At 34.6% G+C, this 20,447-nt stretch overlaps 4 protein-coding genes, 1 long non-coding RNA gene and 1 pseudogene across 9 annotated transcripts; 5 read left to right on the top strand and 1 right to left on the bottom strand.

Annotated features, from left to right (window-relative positions):
• The first annotated feature begins 24 nt into the window (after nucleotides 1-24).
• Nucleotides 25-460, top strand: LOC104736859 (ATP synthase small subunit 6-A, mitochondrial). The gene is made up of 2 exons (XR_002035647.2): nucleotides 25-247; nucleotides 414-460. It is a non-coding gene; the product is annotated as an ATP synthase small subunit 6-A, mitochondrial (long non-coding RNA).
• Nucleotides 461-1,470: 1,010 nt separating this feature from the next.
• Nucleotides 1,471-4,475, bottom strand: LOC104736847 (uncharacterized). Of its 4 annotated transcripts, XR_015571180.1 has the most exons (6): nucleotides 3,451-3,783; nucleotides 2,997-3,162; nucleotides 2,597-2,629; nucleotides 2,362-2,456; nucleotides 1,814-2,132; nucleotides 1,471-1,726 (listed from the first exon to the last, which is right to left on the bottom strand). XR_015571180.1 is itself a non-coding variant. In XM_087471922.1 (5 exons), the coding sequence occupies exons 1-5, from the start codon at nucleotides 3,781-3,783 to the stop codon at nucleotides 1,908-1,910; spliced, it is 852 nt and encodes a 283-aa protein (XP_087328048.1). In that variant the 3' UTR covers nucleotides 1,739-1,907. The 4 variants fall into 4 exon arrangements, 2 of the variants coding, with proteins under 2 accessions (XP_087328048.1, XP_087328050.1); XR_015571182.1 differs by lacking the exon at nucleotides 2,597-2,629; XM_087471922.1 differs by lacking the exon at nucleotides 1,471-1,726 and having other exon boundaries at nucleotides 1,739-2,132.
• Nucleotides 3,927-8,636, top strand: LOC104736839 (UDP-glycosyltransferase 76E2-like). Its single transcript, XM_019237422.2, has 3 exons — nucleotides 3,927-6,669; nucleotides 6,944-7,455; nucleotides 7,539-8,636. The coding sequence occupies exons 1-3, from the start codon at nucleotides 6,665-6,667 to the stop codon at nucleotides 8,411-8,413; spliced, it is 1,392 nt and encodes a 463-aa protein (XP_019092967.1). The 5' UTR covers nucleotides 3,927-6,664; the 3' UTR covers nucleotides 8,414-8,636.
• On the top strand, nucleotides 4,045-6,808 carry LOC104736832 (pentatricopeptide repeat-containing protein At5g59600). The gene has a single exon (XM_010456895.3). The coding sequence runs from the start codon at nucleotides 4,045-4,047 to the stop codon at nucleotides 5,647-5,649; it is 1,605 nt and encodes a 534-aa protein (XP_010455197.1). The 3' UTR covers nucleotides 5,650-6,808.
• On the top strand, nucleotides 5,737-6,604 carry LOC147949265 (UPF0725 protein At4g29550-like; annotated as a pseudogene).
• A 9,800-nt stretch (nucleotides 8,637-18,436) lies between the features above and the next one.
• On the top strand, nucleotides 18,437-20,179 carry LOC104756483 (UDP-glycosyltransferase 76E1). 2 transcript variants are annotated; one of them, XM_087490798.1, is made up of 3 exons: nucleotides 18,437-19,040; nucleotides 19,115-20,045; nucleotides 20,110-20,179. In XM_087490798.1, the coding sequence occupies exons 1-2, from the start codon at nucleotides 18,563-18,565 to the stop codon at nucleotides 19,999-20,001; spliced, it is 1,365 nt and encodes a 454-aa protein (XP_087346924.1). In that variant the 5' UTR covers nucleotides 18,437-18,562; the 3' UTR covers nucleotides 20,002-20,045; nucleotides 20,110-20,179. The 2 variants fall into 2 exon arrangements, with proteins under 2 accessions (XP_087346924.1, XP_010477390.2); XM_010479088.3 differs by having other exon boundaries at nucleotides 19,115-20,179.
• The last annotated feature ends 268 nt before the right edge of the window (nucleotides 20,180-20,447 follow it).

The following is a 20,447-nucleotide window of genomic DNA, read 5'->3' as shown; positions in this document are numbered from 1 at the left end:
AATTCACGGATCCATTATCAAATCAACCTATCTATCAGTCATCTGTCTCTACGCGAAGCAGTCCCTGCCTGACTCATCAGAAACCAAACTTTGAGAGAGAAGACCAAAGAGAGAGAAAAGAGAGAGATGAGGTTGTTCGATCCATGGCCAGTGTTCTTCAAGAGGGAATGGAAACGTTGTTGGCCGTTTCTCACTGGATTCGCAGTCACCGGCGTCCTCATCACCAAGCTCACGGCTGGATTCACTGGTTAGTCTCTTCAGATCTGACCGATCTTCATCGGAAATGAAAGAGCTGATCCTAAATTGATTAATCGGATCGTGATATATTGATCTATTGTGTCTTGTGGCTGATTGTTGGATCGCTGGTGTTGGAAACCCTAATTTATGTAAATGTGTATTTGGTTCATTTGCAGAGGAAGACGCCAAGAACTCCAAGTTTGTCCAACAACACAGGCGGTAATGTCTTCATCTTTCGATCAATCTATCCAATTTCAGATTTTTCGATGTTTTCATTTTTCGTTTTACATTTTGTATGGTTTTCTCTGCATCTGTTGATTGAATCATATGAAGATTTTTTTTTTTTTTTCATTTCGTTCAGGTTTCTTAGAATCGTTTGGTATGTTTTGTAATTTCATCAGTCGTAATTCATGATTTGGTATCTGGTTTTGTCCAATAAACTACCAATGATGTTGTATGAAATAAAATATTTTGACTTGCATTTATCTAAAATCTCAATGTGTAATGTTTGATTTGTCTGCATCTGTTTCTTGAGCCATTTCAGTTCTGTGAATATGGTAATACTTGATGCATTATGAGCCATACGTGAACTATCCCACCTCATTTTTGTAATCCTTATTCAGGATTTCATAGGATCCATAAGACTTAACCATTCTCTGGATTTGTTCATGATCTCTTTTGAAATTTCAGGTGATCTACTGTCATGAATTTGTTAGAGGCTGAGACGGCGACCCGTTCTTATGGAAACTACAGTGAGTGCTTCGGCTGTCAGACCTGCCTGATAATAACATGAAAGAGAGAATTTTAGACACTATAAACTCTCTTCTTTTCCTTTTTCTTTGTGTTTTCACAACTCTTGAGCAGTGCAAATTCTACTTTGATGATCATGATTATTTCCTTATATGTTTGATATGGATCTCATCTTCTCATTTTGTTCCCTCAATAAGATTACATGGTTAGTAAACCTCCAGTTGAATGATCGAATCCACCAACAAGCTTTTGATTCCTAGCTGCACATGTTTTTGTATACCCTAGTCTTATTTATTTGTTTGTAGTCATAATGTCAACTCCTGGTTCCCTTGAAAAAAACCCGTCCGGGTCACCAAGTTCTGTTATACCGAGATTTGGATACTTGTTTAGGTCAAACCATAGGTTTCACTAAAACGGATTATGAGCCAAGAGATTCACGATTGTGGCAAAGTTGTGTTGATTTGTATGAACTTTGAACTGAAATTTTGGCCAAGTTCACCATCATTAATCACAAATTTTATTACAAGAGTTGAGTAATCAACCATAAAACCAAGAATTTTAGGCATATTTAGGACAACATTATTAAGCTAACAAATTGACTCCAAGATCGAATACTGAAAACATGAATCTAGATTCTAGAACCAGTATTAAGTATTAACTAGTTAGAGAAAAACTAATACAGGTGGTTTATGAATTGAGTCCAAGATGACCGCAGGCAATGTTGCTTCCAGGAGGAGACCTACGCAAGAGATGGCGACAAAAGCATGAGCTTGTATACCAAACTGTAATAATGTGCATGAATGAAATAATATGCTAGGAAATATACTTTGTTACAACATGTAGGAAAAAAATCTTTCACTGATAGAAAGAAATATCAGAGTATCAAACCAACTAAGAAAACTATTTTCATGCTTATGGGATTATTGCAAGCCAAGATCTTTCTTCAATTGAGCAAGAGTTGCTTCGATCTCATCAATATTGTCTTCTATACTATTCTTTGTGCTATTATTGTTCCCTGACGATTTCTCCGTGGAGGAGCCTTTTTCAAAATCAGATCTTTGTCCGTTTTTGCTTGATCCTTCATTGTCTTCGTCGCTTATGTTCAGTTCTTTCTCAAGAAACTCCACAAATTCTTCCCCAATTTCCTGAGAGAGAAGAAAGACAAACATGAGAATCAAAATGAGCTAAGAACACAAACATGGAAGAACAAAGTTCCAAGCAAAAAACAATCTCAGTTTAGACATTACTATATAGAAATAACTAAAATCAAATCAGAGGAAACATGTTAGTATAGACTCTGTTTGTTCTAAGCTCATATATGACACGCATCAACGACTCCTGGTTATCAGTATATTTTGATATTATCGGGCTTACCCCTAGTTCTTCCCAAAGACTTTTTGGTTTTCCTTGTGAGGATGCACTAGCTTCCCAATTATTATACTCTTCTTGAAGATCTTTGAAGAAATCCCCTGTCAATACCACAAGAAGTGTGAGCCTCTAAATGAGTGACGAAGTTCAGTTACGCAATGTTCTGTGCATAAATTATCTAGACGTGCAAAAAAACCAATCTAGTGACAGAAAGAAGATAGATTTCACAGGTTGACTCTACCGACTGTTATCTGAACATCCCTCACGAATTCACCTGCATAATAAAGTTTGTTGTGCATAAGATCACACTGACCTCAATCAACCTAACCCCCCAAAAGATGACAACACATTAGAGAGAACACCACACCACACTTCTAACCACAGTCCCTAAAAGAAGCCTAGCATTCACAATAAGCTTCAAACACTCTGAACATCACAAATCCTATTTAGCATTGGTGTTGGAAACCCTTTGTCAATGCTTCTACACTGTGCTTATACAAAAATTATCTTTCCTAAACAATGTCAAGCCATAGTTTAGCATTAAGCTTCAAAGAGTCAGTTCCCATTTTACACAAATGGACCCTGATATGATCGTGATTCAGTTATAAATATATGGTGTTTTCAGGGGGTTAGCGTTTTACCAAGTCCATAGAAATCTTCCTCGACTTGACTGTTGCTTTTACGACTTGTTTGACCCGTCGAGTATGAAGCACGACTACTCTCTGATCCATACTTCCGCCGTGAGTCAGAGTTTATCAGGGTAGTGTATGCATGCTTTATTTTCAAAAACTTCTCTTGCGCATTTGCCTATAACACCAAAAACACCCAGAGGATGAACTACACTCTTCTTCCACAAAAGGATAAAGACTAAGTAATTTAAGTCCATCAACTAACTTCAAGTAGGTCTATCAAAGCACCATACAAAGTCCCAATTCCATGAATTTGTATATATAAGACAAACATGTAAGCATTGAAACATCCATACATAGTTCCAAATACATGAATTTGATTCTACATACAAAAACATCTAAGCAGCCATACAAATGTTACAAACCATGAATAAGTTCCATTGAAATAGAAACCATAAAAGAGTACCTCTTTATTAACATCTGGGTGATACTTGAGAGCAAGTTTACGGTAAGCCCTCTTTATATCTTGAGGAGTGGCAGACTGAGACACACCTAGGATCTCGTAAGGAGAGACTCTAGCTCTAGGAACGATGATTCGACTTCTCCGTCTTTGGATATCACCACTCCGTCGTTTATAAAACGAAGAGAGACTAATGTCTCCACCACCATAGCAGCACTTCGTTACAGGAAAACCCAGAAAATTTAATCGGTAAAGGAATGAAATTGGAGGAAGATGATGAGAAAGGAAGAAACTTTGTGGTGTTGGAGACAGAATCGAAGATGTTGCTGCTGCATACATAATAATTCTCTCTGCTTCATTCGATCGAATTCACCCTTTTCTTCTGGACAATCAAATCCGGTTATTGTTTAACCGCTTTTCCAATTTCCGGTTATTTCGTAACATTTATTCCGGTTCGTACCGTTTAATCTGGTATAATCGTTAACTAACTCTGTTCTTCTTCGTTCTCTGTCCGATAAAATTGGGAGCTTTCCCTCACTGAAAAGTACAATCTATAATGCGGTTTATGGTAAAGTTTGAAGCTTTGATTCTCATTCATCCATGAACAAGTTATCCGCAATTCCTCGATCTTTTCGGTTATTGGCGATCAGTTCTTATGTTGACCTCATCGAAAACAACGGTCGAGATCGACTGCTTTCTAGAGGAAGAGTGCTTCATGCTCATCTAGTGACATCTGGGATTGCTGGGTTGACGAGAATTGCAGCTAAGCTTGTGACTTTTTATGTTGAATGTGGGAAAGTAGCAGATGCTCGGAAGGTGTTCGATGAAATACCCAAGAGAGATATTAGTGGATGGGTTGTCATGATTGGGGCTTGTGCTCGACATGGGTTTTATCAGGAGGCTTTGGGTTTCTTCAGAGAAATGAATACAGAAGGTTTAAAACTTGACGCTTTCATCGTTCCTAGTCTTCTTAAAGCTAGTCGCAATCTGCTTGATCAAGAATTTGGGAAGATGATACATTGTCTTGTGCTGAAGTGTTCGTTTGAGTCTGATGCTTTTATAGTTAGCTCGCTTATTGATATGTATTCGAAGTTTTGTGAGGTAGAGAATGCGAGGAAGGTGTTTGATGATTTGGGTGAACAAGATTTGGTTGTGTTTAATGCTATGATCTCTGGTTATGCTAACAACAGCCAATCAGATGAAGCGTTGAACTTGGTGAAAGATATGAAACGAGTAGGAGTTAAACCTGATATTATAACTTGGAATGCTCTACTTTCAGGATTTGCGCATATGGGAAGTGAAGAACAAGTATCTGAGATTCTTGAGATGATGTGTTTGGATGGTCACAAGCCTGACGTTGTGTCCTGGACTTCTATTATATCAGGACTTGTACATAATTTTCAGAATGAGAAAGCTTTTGATGCTTTTAAACAGATGTTAACTAATGGGTTGTATCCGAACTCAGCTACGATCACATCTCTTTTGCCTGCTTGCACCACACTTGCAAATATGAAGCACGGGAAGGAGATTCATGGCTACTCGGTAGTCACTGGACTAGAAGATCACGGTTTCGTTAGAAGTGCTTTGCTCGATATGTATGGGAAATGTGGTAGCATATCAGAAGCAATGATCTTGTTTCACAAGACGTCAAAGAAGACAACTGTTACTTTCAACTCGATGATCTTCTGCTACGCAAATCACGGGCTTTCAGACAAAGCAGTTGAGCTATTTAATCAGATGGAAGCCACGGGAGAGAAACTAGACCACTTAACATTTACGGCCATCCTCACAGCCTGCAGCCACGCGGGGTTAACTGATCTTGGGCAAAAAATGTTCCATTTAATGCAAAACAAGTACAGGATCGACCCGAGATTGGAGCATTATGCTTGTATGGTGGATCTTATCAGCCGAGCAGGGAAGCTTGTTGAGGCCTATGAGATGATCAAGGCTATGCAAATGGAGCCGGATTTGTTTGTGTGGGGTGCCTTGTTAGGTGCGTGTAGAAATCACGGGAACATGGAGCTTGCAAGGATCGCAGCAAAGCACTTAGCAGAGCTCGAACCTGAGAACTCAGGGAATAGTTTGCTTCTGTCCAGTTTGTATGCCAATGCTGGTAATTGGGAAAGTGTTGTCAGAATGAAGAAGATGATTAAAAGGAAGAGGTTTAGAAGGTTTCTAGGCACCAGCTGGGTAGAAACTGTTTAATCCTAATGCTCATTTTGGTTATGATCATCAAAACTGAGATTGGGGAGTGACGAACTAATATTTTTGGGGATATGAAGGGAGTCGAGGATGATGAAATTGGGAATGAAGCGCCGCCCACATAAAGCTATAGCAAATACCGATAATTCTGAGTTTGCCCGTTCTGTGATGAGGTACTAAAGCAATCCAAGGAGTTACATGACAACAGTGGTGTTTGGGATATTGATAAAATATATATCTCACATGATTCTGATTTCGAAGGTTCTGTTTTGGATGGTGAGAACTTAAAGCCGGAATATTGGAGAACTTTTGATGACATCGGCCTCTGTAGCAGACTTGGTCTTTATTGTTACAATTTTCAGAATGGTACTGACTACAAGTTTGAGTCTGTGAGCAATTTATATACAGTACTGATCGTTGCCTCGTTGGTTCCCCAAGTTGTTCGTTACATTGGAGGCGGTGACTCCATCAGACTATTCTCTACCCACTTTTGAGACCTGTGTTAAGCATAATGAGGCCTCTAGAGATGATGTGCATTTATGGTGGAAGGTAACAAAGAGGCGAAAGAGGGATAATGAGGCAATAGATGAATGGTACAAAGGTGCATTACCTGAATGGTTGTCTGATGATAATGATTGGAAAGAATGCTATGTGGTGAAGGGTCAGAGTTGTGAGGCATGGAAGATGAGTGGTTGCATCTCTTTGCTGAGTTTGCATATTACACGAAAGGGGATGAATTCTTTACACCGAGCGATATTGCAGAATGTCAACCATTGGAGACTCAAAAGGTGGTTTTGGAAACTCAAAAGATGGAAAAGAACCGCATGAGATGCTTAAGGCGGCAAATGCAATCTCTTACATAAGTTTTGAATGTTGAGATGATGTGGTAACAGGTGAGGTTACTAATTATAGAGCGGCAATGGATGGTAAACCAGGACACATGCGCCTCGAGGTTTAGTGTTGGAGGCTTGGAGCATCAAAATCAAGCCGAACAAGGGAATCACATTTAATTCTTATTATGAGGTTTGTCTTGTCAAATTCACAATTGTTTGTAGCCAGTTGTCTTTTATTTATTTATTATTATATATTTATAGGACAAAGACAAACTGAAACTTTGATTTCTTCTGACTTTGAATCTGAATTTTTCTGTTTTTTTTGTCTATTTTATTACCACAAATCATCAAATCTGAATATTCCATTTAGAGATAAACATAAAATATTTGAGACCAAAGAACAGGTTAGATCAGATCTGGTGAGATTCTGACCAAACATAATCATCTCTTTGAGCTTCTTCCAGTGCTAAATCGAGAGGAGAGAGAAAAAAAATGGAGGAAAAGCAAGTGAAGAAGAGAAGGATAGTGTTAGTTCCAGTTCCAGCTCAAGGTCATGTAACTCCGATTATGCAACTTGGGAAAGCTCTTTACTCCAAGGGATTCTCCATAACTGTTGTTCAGACACCGTATAATCGAGTTAGCTCTTCCAAAGACTTCTCTGATTTTCATTTCCTCACCATCCCAGATAGCTTAACTGACTCTGATCTCAAAAGCCTTGGAGCACTCCCGTTTATGCTCAAAATCAATCAAGTCTGCGAGGAAAGCTTCAAGCACTGTTTAAGTCAACTATTGCAGGAACAAGGTGATGATGATATTGCTTGTATCGTCTACGATGAGTACATGTACTTTTCACAAGCTGCAGCTATGACGTTTCAAATTCCTAGTGTCGTCTTCAGCACGACAAGTGCTACTGCCTTTGTCTGTCGCTCTGTTTTGTCTAAAGTCAATGCAGAGTCCTTCTTGCTCGACATGAAAGGTACTCAAGATTCTAGCTTTTGTATCTCAATTCAACTGCCCATTTAGTTAGAAAAACCAATCTAAATGTTGTTCTCTCTGCAGATCCTGAAACGCAAGAGAAGGTGTTTCCAGGGTTGGATCCTCTAAGGTACAAGGACTTGCCAACTTCAGCATTTGGGCCATTAGAGAGTATTATCAAGCTCTACTGTAATGCTGTAAACATTCAAACATCTTCTGCTGTTATCATCAACTCAGCAAGCTGTCTAGAGAGCTCGTCTTTGGCACGATTGCAACAAAAACTACAAGTTCCAGTGTACCCTATTGGCCCACTTCACATTGCAGCGTCAGCGTCTTCTAGTTTACTAGAAGAGGACAGGAGCTGTATTGAGTGGTTGGGCAAGCAGAAACCAAGCTCAGTGATTTACATAAGCTTGGGAAGCTTGGCTGTAATGCAAACCAAAGACATGTTGGAGATGGCTTGGGGATTGAGTAACAGCAATCAACCTTTCTTATGGGTGATCCGACCAGGTTCTGTTCCCGGCTCAGAATGGACAGAATCCTTACCAGAGGAATTTAATAAGTTGGTTTCAGAAAGGGGTTACATTGTGAAATGGGCACCACAGATAGAAGTTCTCAGACATCCTGCAGTAGGAGGTTTTTGGAGTCACTGTGGATGGAACTCGACGCTAGAGAGCATCGGGGAAGGAGTTCCCATGATCTGTAGGCCTTTTACCGGCGATCAGAGAGTTAACGCGAGGTACGTTGAGAGTGTTTGGAGAATTGGGGTTCTATTGGAGGGAGAACTGGATAAAGGATTTGTGGAGAGCTCTGTGAAGAGGTTGACTGTGGGTGAGGAAGGAGCAGATATGAGAAAGAGAGCCATTGCCTTGAAAGAGAAGCTTATAGTCTCTGCCAGAAGTGGAGGTTCCTCATGTAGCTCATTGGACGATTTTGTCAATTCCTTGACGACGCCGTGAAGATGAGATAGTCCCTGTCCAAACCCAAAGAGTGTATCAGAAGATATTCATTTAACATTATGACTCAAATGAATAAAAATGGTAAGTGTAATACTTTTTAAGTGTGATTTTTGACAGTTGTCTCTAAATAGAAGAATTTCTTCTGCATTTGGAGGCAGAAGCTGAGAAGCATTGTTTTGAGTTACACTCCCAAAAATGGATAAGAGATAAGACCTTGTGCTTATGCATTACAGTTTCTGCGACCAAATGTAGTCACTAGAAACCCTTATATCAGTTATTTTCATTTTTTTCACCATACCAAACAGATCAACCGACTCCAATCGGGGGCCACTTTGGTATCTGTTTTGATTGTCACAAACCCGACACTGTGCCCTGGAGATATCTGGCCTTTGTACACACTTTCTAGAATGATAATGCTTTTAATGCTTTTAAACAGATGCTAACACATCGATCCACACTACAAAGATTTACGGCTACTCGGCCGGCAGCTTTTTTTTTTTATGTTCAGACATGAATTTTGTATGCTAAAAATAACACAAATCTTTTAAAAGAACTTTCAAGAAAGAGGTGAAATAAATAAAGAAAAGGATTGAGATAGACTAAGACAATGGTCCAAAACAAAACATAAAATTAATATAGAAAAGGGTGAATTACTCAAATGTTACTCATTTTAGGTAATATTACCAGAATCTACAAAAAACTTTTTTATTACTAGAATGTTTCGGGTATTTTCAACATACCCAGCGTGCCCCTGTTTTATGTTACCGGAAAAAACGTTATTACAAAAATGCCATTGCCACGTCAGACGCCACGTCAGAAATCGCTAATGTGTACCATAACTCAGCCGTAACGCGAGACAGAGTATGTTGCGGCTGAGTTATAGGTATGTTGCGGCTGAGTTATCGGAAAAAACATTTGAGTAAGAGCGGACGGCTGACTTATGAAAATCTGGCTGAGTTATGCTCATAAGTCAGCTAAGAGTTATGACTGACTTATTAAATTTGGCTGAGTTATGCGCATAACTCAGCTGTAGTAATGGCTGAGTTTTCAACTGATGGTTGAGTTGTCAAAATTTTGACTGAGTTATCACAACGACACGGCTGAGTTGCCATTTTCCGACTGGCTGAGTTATGAAAAACGGCTGACTTATGAGATGTAGTTACGGCTGAGTTATGGTAAAAAAACAATAACTCAGCCGTCATAGGCTGACTTATCGACAAGTCAGCCGTTTGACGGCTGACTTATTGGCAAAAGATTAATTACTAGAATGTTTTTCAGTTACGGCTGACTTATCAAACGATACGGCTGAGTTACATATTTTCAGTTCATGAAGCGGCTGAGTTTGGCAGCAATTTTTTTTGCTTTTTAATTACTGTAATGTTTTTCGTGTTGTGGCTGAGTTACATTATTAACTAAACTTCTTTGTTACATTGCAAATTAAAAAATTAACTACACGCATGCCATAATATTTAAAATCTTATCATATTTAGGTCTATGTCTATTTTCATTTCAAATGATAAAAAAATAATAATTTAAAAGAAATAAAATAACTAATTAAAAAATTTATTAAATAAAAGAAAATAAGAAATAAAATAACTAATTAAAAAAGTTATTAAACAAAAGAAAACAGTAAAAATTATTTTTCTTGATATATGAATTAAATAAAAACGAAAAAATTTTTTTTTTTTTGTATTATATAATTGAATTTTCGTTTTTTAATTAAAAAAAAATAAATAACTCAACTTACCACATCTTTAACTCATGAAAATTTCCATGATGTTGAATAATCTTTTGAGTTAACATTTTTACAAAGGATATACCTCAAACTTGTACATCAACCATAACACATGATTATTCAAACTCAACTTCAAAAAAATTAGTTTTGTTAGTGATTGGTAACATTTTTGAATAAAATTTAGGTCTATGTCTATTTTCATTTCAAAAAATAATAAAAAATAATAATTTAGGAGAAATAAAATAACTAATTAAAAAAGTTATTAAATAAAAGAAAAACAGTAAAAATTATTTTTCTTGACATATGAATTAAATAAAAATTATTTTTCCTTATATATATACATTAATTAAAATTTAACCCATGTTCTAGCATTTGATTAATAATATTTAAAATTTATGAGATTTTACCCCATGTTTTATGAGATTTTCAACATTTATAAATCTAAAGATTCATAATATTTTAATTTTTATTAAGTTTAACATAGAAATATTTTTTTTTTTTGAAATGGTGTTAAAATATAAAAATGTATATTTTTTATTTAATAATTTAGGTAGAACTAATTAGTTTCTATAAATACATTTCGAATTTATTTATAACAATTAAACCAAAATTTTTGGCATATGCTTCTCTAACAATTACTATGTCATAATATTTAAAATCTTATCAAATTTAGGTCTATGTCTATTTTCATTTCAAATGATAAAAAAATAATCATTTAGAAGAAATAAAATAACTAATTAAAAAAGTTATTAAATAAAAGAAAACAGTAAAAATTATTTTTCTTGATATATGAATTAAATAAAAACGAAAAAATATTTTTTTGTATTATATAACTGAATTTTCATTTTTTTTAAATTAAAAATATAGATAACTCAACTTACCACATCTTTAACTTATGAAAATTTCCATGATGTTGAATAATCTTTTGAGTTAACAATTTTACAAAGGATATACCTCAAACTTGTACATCAACCATAACACATGATTATTCAAATTCAACTTCAAAAAAATTAGTTTTGTTAGTGATTGGTAACATTTTTGAATAAAATTTAGGTCTATGTCTATTTTCATTTCAAATAATAATAAAAAATAATAATTTAGGAGCAATAAAGTAACTAATTAAAAAATTTATTAAATAAAATAAAAACAGTAAAATTATTTTTCTTGATATATGAATTAAATAAAAATTATTTTTCCTTATATTTATACATTAATTAAAATTTAACCCATGTTCTAGCATTTAATTAATAATATTTAAAATTTATGAGATTTTACCTCATGTTTTATGAGATTTTCAACATTTATAAATCTAAAGATTCATAATATTTTAATTTTTATTAAGTTTAACATAGAAATATATTTTTTATTTTTGAAATGGTGTTAAAATATAAAAATGTATATTTTTGATTTAATAATTTAGGTAGAACTAATTAGTTTCTATGAATACATTTCGAATTTATTTATAACAATTAAACCAAAATTTATGGCATATGCTTCTCTAACAATTACTATGTATAACATTTAGTTTTTATTAAAAAATGAATTTAATTAAATATTTAATGTCAGTGGCCTTCCCTGTAAATAGTAGTGAACTTCAGGATTTATTTCATAATTGTCTCCAAAAATGTATATATAGATTTTTCTTGTTATAACTCAGTCATAACTAACTATAACTCAGCCGTCACATGACCTTTCGTTTTTCCCATAAATATTATAACTCAGCCGTAAAGTCATATATATCATCTATTTACTTTCAGGTTTTTCTTGTGATAACTCAGCCATAACTAACTATAACTCAGCCGTCACATGACCTTTCGTTTTCCCGTAAATATTATAACTCAGCCGTAAAGTCATATATATCATCCATTTACTTTCAGATTGTTTCTTCTGATAACTCAGCCATAACTCACTATAACTCAGCCGTCACATGACCTTTCGTTTTCCCGTAATGATTATAACTCAGCCGTAAAGCGATATTTTGGCGGGAAACCATCAGTTAACCTAATAATAGACATATTTTCATTCTAAATTTAAATTTTGAGTTATAATAATTTTAATATTCAATTGTTGGAGAAATACTTTTAGAAAAGTAAAATTCTAAATTTGAATAATAATTATTTAATTATTTGCAATAATATCTTGTAATTAAAAAAGTTATTAAATAAAAGAAAAACAGTAAAAATTATTTTTCTTGATATATGAATTAAATAAAAACGAAAAAAAATAATTTTTTGTATTATATAACTGAATTTTCGTTTTTTGAATTAAAAAAAATAGATAACTTAACTTACCACATCTTTAACTCATGAAAATTTCCATGATGTTGAATAATCTTTTGAGTTAACAATTTTACAAAGGATATACCTCAAACTTGTACATCAACCATAACAACATGATTATTCAAACTCAACTTCAAAAAAATTAGTTTTGTTAGTGATTGCTAACATTTTTGAATAAAATTTAGGTCTATGTCTATTTTCATTTCAAATAATAAAAATAATAATTTAGGAGAAATAAAATAACTAATTAAAAAAGTTAGTTTTGTTAGTGATTGGTAACATTTTTGAATAAAATTTGAGTTAAGTCCATAACTCAACTTAAGTCAATAGTAACACATGTTATCAGTCATAGCATATATCATCTATTTACTTTCAGGTTTTTCTTGTGATAACTCAGCCATAACTAACTATAACTCAGCCGTCACATGACCTTTCGTTTTCCTGTTTTTCATAACTCAGCCGTAAAGCGATATTTTGGCGGGAAACCATCAGTTAACCTAATAATAGACATATTTCTATTCTAAATTTAAATTTTGAGTTATAATAATTTTAATATTCAATTGTTGGAGACATACTTTTAGAAAAATAAAATTCTAAATTCGAATTATAATTATTTAATTATTTGCAATAATATCTTGTAATTAAAAAAGTTATTAAATAAAAGAAAAACTGTAAAAATTATTTTTCTTGATATATGAATTAAATAAAAACGAAAAAAAATAATTTTTTTGTTTTATATAACTGAATTTTCGTTTTTTTAATTAAAAAAAAATAGATAACTCAACTTACCACATCTTTAACTCATGAAAATTTCCATGATGTTGAATAATCTTTTGAGTTAACAATTTTACAAAGGATATACCTCAAACTTGTACATCAACCATAACACATGATTATTCAAACTCAACTTCAAAACAATTAGTTTTGTTAGTGATTGGTAACATTTTTGAATAAAATTTAGGTCTATGTCTATTTTCATTTCAAATAATAATAAAAAATAATAATTTAGGAGAAATAAAATAACTAATTAAAAAAGTTAGTTTTGTTAGTGATTGGTAACATTTTTGAATAAAATTTGAGTTAAGTCCATAACTCAACTTAAGTCAATAGTAACACATGTTACCAGTCATAGCCTATATCATCTATTTACTTTCAGGTTTTCCTTTTGATAACTCAGCGATAACTAACTATAACTCAGCCGTCACATGACTTTTCGTTTTCCCGTAAATATTATAACTCAGCCGTAAAGTCATATATATCATCTGTTTACTTTCAGATTGTTTCTTCTGATAACTCAGCCATAACTCACTATAACTCAGCCGTCAAATGACTTTTCGTTTTCCCGTAATGATTATAACTCAGCCGTAAAGCGATATTTTGGCGGGAAACCATCAGTTAACCTAATAATAGACATATTTCCATTCTAAATTTAAATTTTGAGTTATAATAATTTTAATATTCAATTGTTGGAGAAATACTTTTAGAAAAGTAAAATTCTAATTTCGAATAATAATTATTTAATTATTTGCAATAATATCTTGTAATTAAAAAAGTTATTAAATAAAAGAAAAACAGTAAAAATTATTTTTCTTGATATATGAATTAAATAAAAACAAAAAAAAAAAAAATTTTATATTATATAACTGAATTTTCGTTTTTTTAATTAAAAAAAAAATAGATAACTCAACTTACCACATCTTTAACTCATGAAAATTTCCATGATGTTGAATAATCTTTTGAGTTAACAATTTTACAAAGGAAACTTGTACATCAACCATAACACATGATTATTTAAACTCAACTTCAAAAAAATTAGTTTTGTTAGTGATTGGTAACTCTTTTGAATAAAATTTTGGTCTATGTCTATTTTCATTTCAAATAGTAATAAAAAATAATAATTTAAGAGAAATAAAATAACTAACTAAAAAATTATTAAATAAAAGAAAAACAGTAAAAAAATATTTTTCTTGATATATGAATTAAATAAAAACGAAAAAAATAATTTTTTGTATTATATAACTGAATTTTCGTTTTTTTAATTAAAAAAATAGATAACTCAACTTATCACATCTTTAACTCATGAAAATTTCTTGTTGAATAATCTTTTGAGTTAACAATTTTACAAAGGATAATAATTAGTTAATTATTTGCAATAATATCTTGTGATAAAAAACTCACTTTATGAATTTATTATGCGTGTGGATTTGAGCAGGCACAAAATTAGTGATTTTTCGCGCTTCCCTAACAACACTTTTTGTGACATCGAGTGACGTTTTAATAATTATTAGAAAACTTATAGAACAAAAGACCCAGATATTATTTGTGATAAAAATCTCACTTTATGAATTTATTATGCGTGTGGATTTGAGCAGGCACAGAATTAGTGATTTTTTGCGCTTCCCTAACAACACTTTTTGTAATATCGAGAGATGTTTTAATACTTATTAGGAATCTGACAGAACAAAAGACCCAGGAAAGAATAATACGTTTTCATATTTTTGAGAAGACCCTAAACGATAACTCAGCCATAACTTTACCATAATTCAGCCAACCCTCAAATTAAAATGACTAAATAACCGACCAAACCAAACCGAACCGGAAACTATTTTTTCCATTATTTTCGGTTAGTTACGGTTGTATTCGGCTTGCTATCAGTTATATTAAGTTAATCGACCTAATTTGGATAACATTTGGATTATGTATGGTTATATATTCATCTAACCGACCCATAACCGGAAATAACCAAAAAGTAATTTCAAAATTTTTTAAGTTTTCAAATGGTTATCATATCAGTATATCCAAATTACCACCTTAAACCAAACACAATATAACCAAAACCAAATTGTTATACTAAAACCCATAATGTTGAAAATATGAACCCTACACCTCAAACCCTAACCCTAACCCTAACCCCTAAATGTCATGTTTTGAATGTTTTACACATTTTGATCAGACTGTGTAGAAATCAATCTTTGTCTATAATAATTACTTTTTATTGCTTATAATGATTGTAATATTCATTTTTTCATTCTATATTTTAATTTTGAGTTATAATAATTCTAATTTACAAATATTTCATAAGTCAGCCGTTTATGTCGATAACTCAGCCATATCAGTCAATTGTTTGAGAATTACTTTTATCTTAAAAAAAAAATTAAAAAAATTCAAATTCAAATTTTGAATTCTTTTTAAATAAAAAATCGCTAAAATCTTATTTATTACGTGTGTGGTTCTTAACAATAAACATAATTATTGTTTGTATCTCCCCAACAACACTTTTTGTATTTTCGAGAAGGTATATAATAAATTAATATATTCGTTGCATAACTCAGCCATAACTTTAGCATAACTCAGTCGTAACTCAGCCGTACCAAATATATAACTCAGCCATAACTCAATCGTACGGAATACATAACTCAACCATAACATGTATGTTTATTTAATATTTATCAATATTAAATACATAGAGATATGTATCATATGGCCTCAATTCACAGAGATATGTATCATATGGCCTAAATTCATTGTTATATAGAAAGAGACAATTTCATTATTTTTCATGATTATTTGTTGCACATCACCAGAGCTTAGTGGTAGAGTGTAATTTAATGTCTTCTTCCATGGATGATTGGTCTGATGTTCTTGTCTCTTGTTCAGGCTTCTAACTCTGCCAGGCACGCCACAGTTCGAGAAAGAGTCGCATAGAAACGTAATGAATCAGCTCGATGCTCCCACCTCTCGCCCCACGGCTCTTAAATCTCGGGTATGAACCTTAATATGTCTCTGGCCCAAGCTTACGTTTGTCTTTGTCATTATAAGCATTGAAGTTCTTGTTGGGTTCTGTTTATGTAGTTAGGGAACTGCCGTGAAGAGATCGTCTCAATGAACCATAATAAGCCCCAAACGATCTCTTCTTCTGTAGCTGGACTCAGACGACCATCATCCTCTGGTAGCTCAAGGTCAACGAGCAGACCTTCCACACCGACAAGAAGGTCTATAACTCCAACCACCTCTACGACAAGGCCTGTGACCACTAAAGCTTCAACCTCTAGATCCTTAACACCCACCTCACGTGCCACCTTAACTGCTGCACGTGCTACTACCTCCATGGCGGCTCCGCGAACCACTACCTCGTCGGCTCCACGAACCACTACCACGTCTAACGGTTCAGCGAGATCAGCTACTCCAACTCGTCTAATACTAATACTCGGCCATCCTCTGCACCTTCTAAAAAAACCAGAGGATGAAGAAGCTAAAAACTTAACAACAGATCAGATCACAACACCAGATCATAACACCATGAGATTATAAAAACACCAATAATGATTTAAAAAATAGCTTTTAACCTCTGCTATAAAATGACGACCATATGGAGTTCTTGTGAGCTGACATTTTTTTTTATTGATCGTTCAACATCAGGAACCTACAACACGTAAACCGGGTTTAATTAAACCAATTTAATTCAGCAATATCCACAATCTAACGAACAAAAACAAACCGGGATCATTTTGGGATCGAGAGCTCGCTGGACTGAACCGGGATCACCACCGGAATCAACAACGAGACAAGCAAGCTCCAGTATCAGCTCCGGTGGCCACCAGAAATGAGAATTTTCATCTTCAACCTTGCTCAGCCTCTCAACGGCTTCGATTTTACCTGAACAGAGTCCAGTACAAAGCGAACATCTATAAATCTATAAATCCAGTATCAACCCCAATATGCTTAAGCTCACTCAACGCATGAACCCTAGCTTGACCTTTAGCTTTCTTCAAAGTCCCCAAAACCTCAATAGCTCGTCCTTGAACATCCTCGGAGCATTTCTTCATCAACTTATACTACTGAGAGAACCAAGTGTAGATGAGATGGTGAAGAGTTTTGTTAGGAGTAACCGTATCATCCCAAATCTCCTGCATTGTAGTGGGACAAGTCAAGTGACCTAGGTTGAACCATTTGTGAATGTTGGACCTTTCGTAGGTTTGACAAGTACACAAGATCACAGGATCTTGCATCGGCTCTAAGGAGATGGGACAAATGAAAACAGAAGGTATATCTTGTAAATCTAGCTCTTTTACCATAGTCTTCAGATCCAATTTCTCATCAACAACACCACCGAGAACTCCATCTTTCACAGCAGTATCCAGATCTAAGACTTGCCCATCACCACCACTTTCAAATCCAATTAACCCTTCTCTCTTTAACGGCTGAAACATCCGCATTTTAGAAAAGAATCTAAAGAGACAAACAAAAAAGACTCAATTTTTCTTGTTTTTTACAGACTCTCAAAAATCACAACATTTTGGGAAACAATGCCACAAAGAAAAAGCTTAAAAAAGAAACGCATGTCTTTTATAAGATCGTCGGCGGTGGCTTTGGGCAACGACGACGACGGAGAATGGGAACTAGGTTTCGGCGAGAGAGACGAGGAGAGAGAGAGAGTTTTTTTTTTTCGGGTTATGAAATGTGGAAACTGTTTAGTTCCTCTTTAAAAAAAATTCAATCGTTAGATTCTGAAATAAACTGCTTAGTGACATGGAAAATAAAAAATGATGTGTATTTTAATTTGCTGATGTGTATTTTTATTTTTATTTTTTTACTTTAAATCGAAAAATAAAACCCAAGGGGTAAATTGTAATTACCCTCAAGGCATTAAACATTTGAATAATTTTTAGAAGATTTATAGATATGAGTAATAAACCAACTTTTGGATAACATTTGAGTAATTCTTTCTATAGAAAATGACAAAAGGAAGACTTAAACGGGGCAGTTCACCTATAATAATATCTAGTATATATCCTTAGAGTTAGGGAAGAACATGGTGACCAATTTTGTCATTTCTATCTTCGAGGTTCTTTGTCCATTTTGTAAACTCCACGTGCTTGTTCTTTTGCTTCTCCTTTCACACAGCGCTGAGAGCTTTCCCCAACCTCAGAAATTTTCCACTTAGGGATAAAAACAATATGTCGATGAGACCAATGAAACAGTTAACACATATCATATATCACGTGTTTATAAAAGATCACATCAGATCTGGTTTAAAGCATTTAAGCATCCTTATGTCTCTTTGATATTTTTTTCCATTCATACGTTGACAAAGATAAACCGAGAGATAGAGAGAGAGGACAAAAGAGATAAACTATGGAAGAAGTACGAGTGAGGAGAAGGATAGTGTTGGTTCCTGTTCCAGCTCAAGGTCATGTAACTCCGATTATGCAACTTGGGAAAGCTCTTTACTCCAAGGGATTCTCAATCACTGTTGTTCTCACACAGTTTAACCGAGTTAGCTCTTCCAAAGACTTCTCTGATTTCCATTTCCTCACCATCCCGGGTAGCTTAACTGAGTCTGATCTCAAAAACCTAGGACCATACATGTTTTTGGTCAAGCTCAATCAAATCTGTGAGGGAAGCTTCAAGCAATGTATAGGTCAACTACTGGATGAACAAGGCAATGATATTGCTTGTGTCGTCTACGATGAGTACATGTACTTCTCTCAAGCTGCAGTTAAGGAGTTTCAACTTCCCAGTGTCCTCTTCAGCACGACAAGTGCTACTGCTTTTGTCTGTCGCTCTGTTTTGGCTAGCGTCAACGCAGAGTCATTCTTGATCGACATGGAAGGTACTCAAGATTTTTTTAGATCCACAAATCCCATTCAGATAAACCAATCTAAATGCGTTCTGATTACGTTGTAGATCCTGAAGTGTCAGACAAGGTGTTTCCAGGGTTGTATCCTCTAAGGTACAAGGACCTACCAACTTCAGCATTTGGACCATTAGAGAGTGTACTCAAGGTTTATAGTGAGACTGTCAACATTCGAACAGCTTCCGCTGTTATCATCAACTCGACAAGCTGTCTAGAGAGCTCATCTTTGAAATGGTTGCAACGAGAGCTACAAGTTCCAGTGTATCCTATAGGCCCACTTCACATTGCAGCTTCAGCTCCTTCTAGTTTGCTAGAAGAGGACAGGAGTTGCATTGAGTGGTTGAACAAGCAGAAATTAGGCTCAGTGATATACATAAGCTTAGGAAGCTTGGCTCTAATGGAAACCAAAGACGTTTTGGAGATGGCTTGGGGATTAAGTAACAGCAACCAACCTTTCTTATGGGTGATCCGACCGGGTTCTATTCCTGCCTCGGAATGGATAGAGTCCTTACCAGAGGAATTCAGTAGGTTGGTTTCAGAAAGAGGTTACATTGTGAAATGGGCACCACAGATGGAAGTTCTCAGACATCCTGCAGTAGGAGCGTTTTGGAGTCACTGTGGATGGAACTCGACGCTAGAGAGCATCGGGGAAGGAGTTCCGATGATCTGTCGGCCTTATACGGGCGATCAGAAAGTCAATGCGAGGTACTTAGAGAGAGTTTGGAGAATTGGGGTTCAATTGGAGGGAGAGCTTGATAAAGGAACTGTGGAGAGAGCTGTAGTGAGGTTGATTGTGGATGAAGAAGGAGCAGAAATGAGAAAGAGAGCCATTGACTTGAAAGAGAAGCTTGAAGCCTCTGTCAGAAATGGAGGTTCCTCGTGCAGCTCATCGTTAGAAGACTTTGTCAATTCCTTGAAAATGAAGAATTCCATGTAGTCTCTCTGTTCGAAGTCAAGATTGAATCAGAAGAGAATTGAATAGTATTATGAAATAAAAACTGCACTGCACTAAAAGTTGTATTTTATTTTAACTTTTGAAGTGTAGTTTTTTTTTTTGCAGTTCTATAAAGACACTCTTCTGTAAAATAAGATCAGTTTTCTGCATTTGGAGAGCACTTTTCAGGGTTACGCTCGAACAGGATAAGAGATGAAGAGCTTGCGCTTCTCTTTTATTACAGTTACTGATCGCAAGTTCAATCACTTGAAACCTTTTAGTTTCTTCAATTATTTTCACTTTGTCAACATACCAAATAGCTCCGCTCGGGTCAGTTTTGTTTCTGCTCAAGATCAACAAAGACTGTCAGGGAAAGTTTCAAGCAAAAGAACTTGCGTTAGTAAACTTCCGTTGGGAAATTGTGGTAGTCACGCACATAGTAATTTCAC

Source organism: Camelina sativa, chromosome 2, assembly GCF_030686135.1.
Source record: "Camelina sativa cultivar CO46 ecotype springtype chromosome 2, ASM3068613v1".
Classification (NCBI taxonomy): Eukaryota; Viridiplantae; Streptophyta; class Magnoliopsida; order Brassicales; family Brassicaceae; genus Camelina; species Camelina sativa.
The sequence above is the reverse complement of the archived record's forward strand: the minus strand, read 5'-3'. Positions and strand labels throughout refer to the sequence as shown.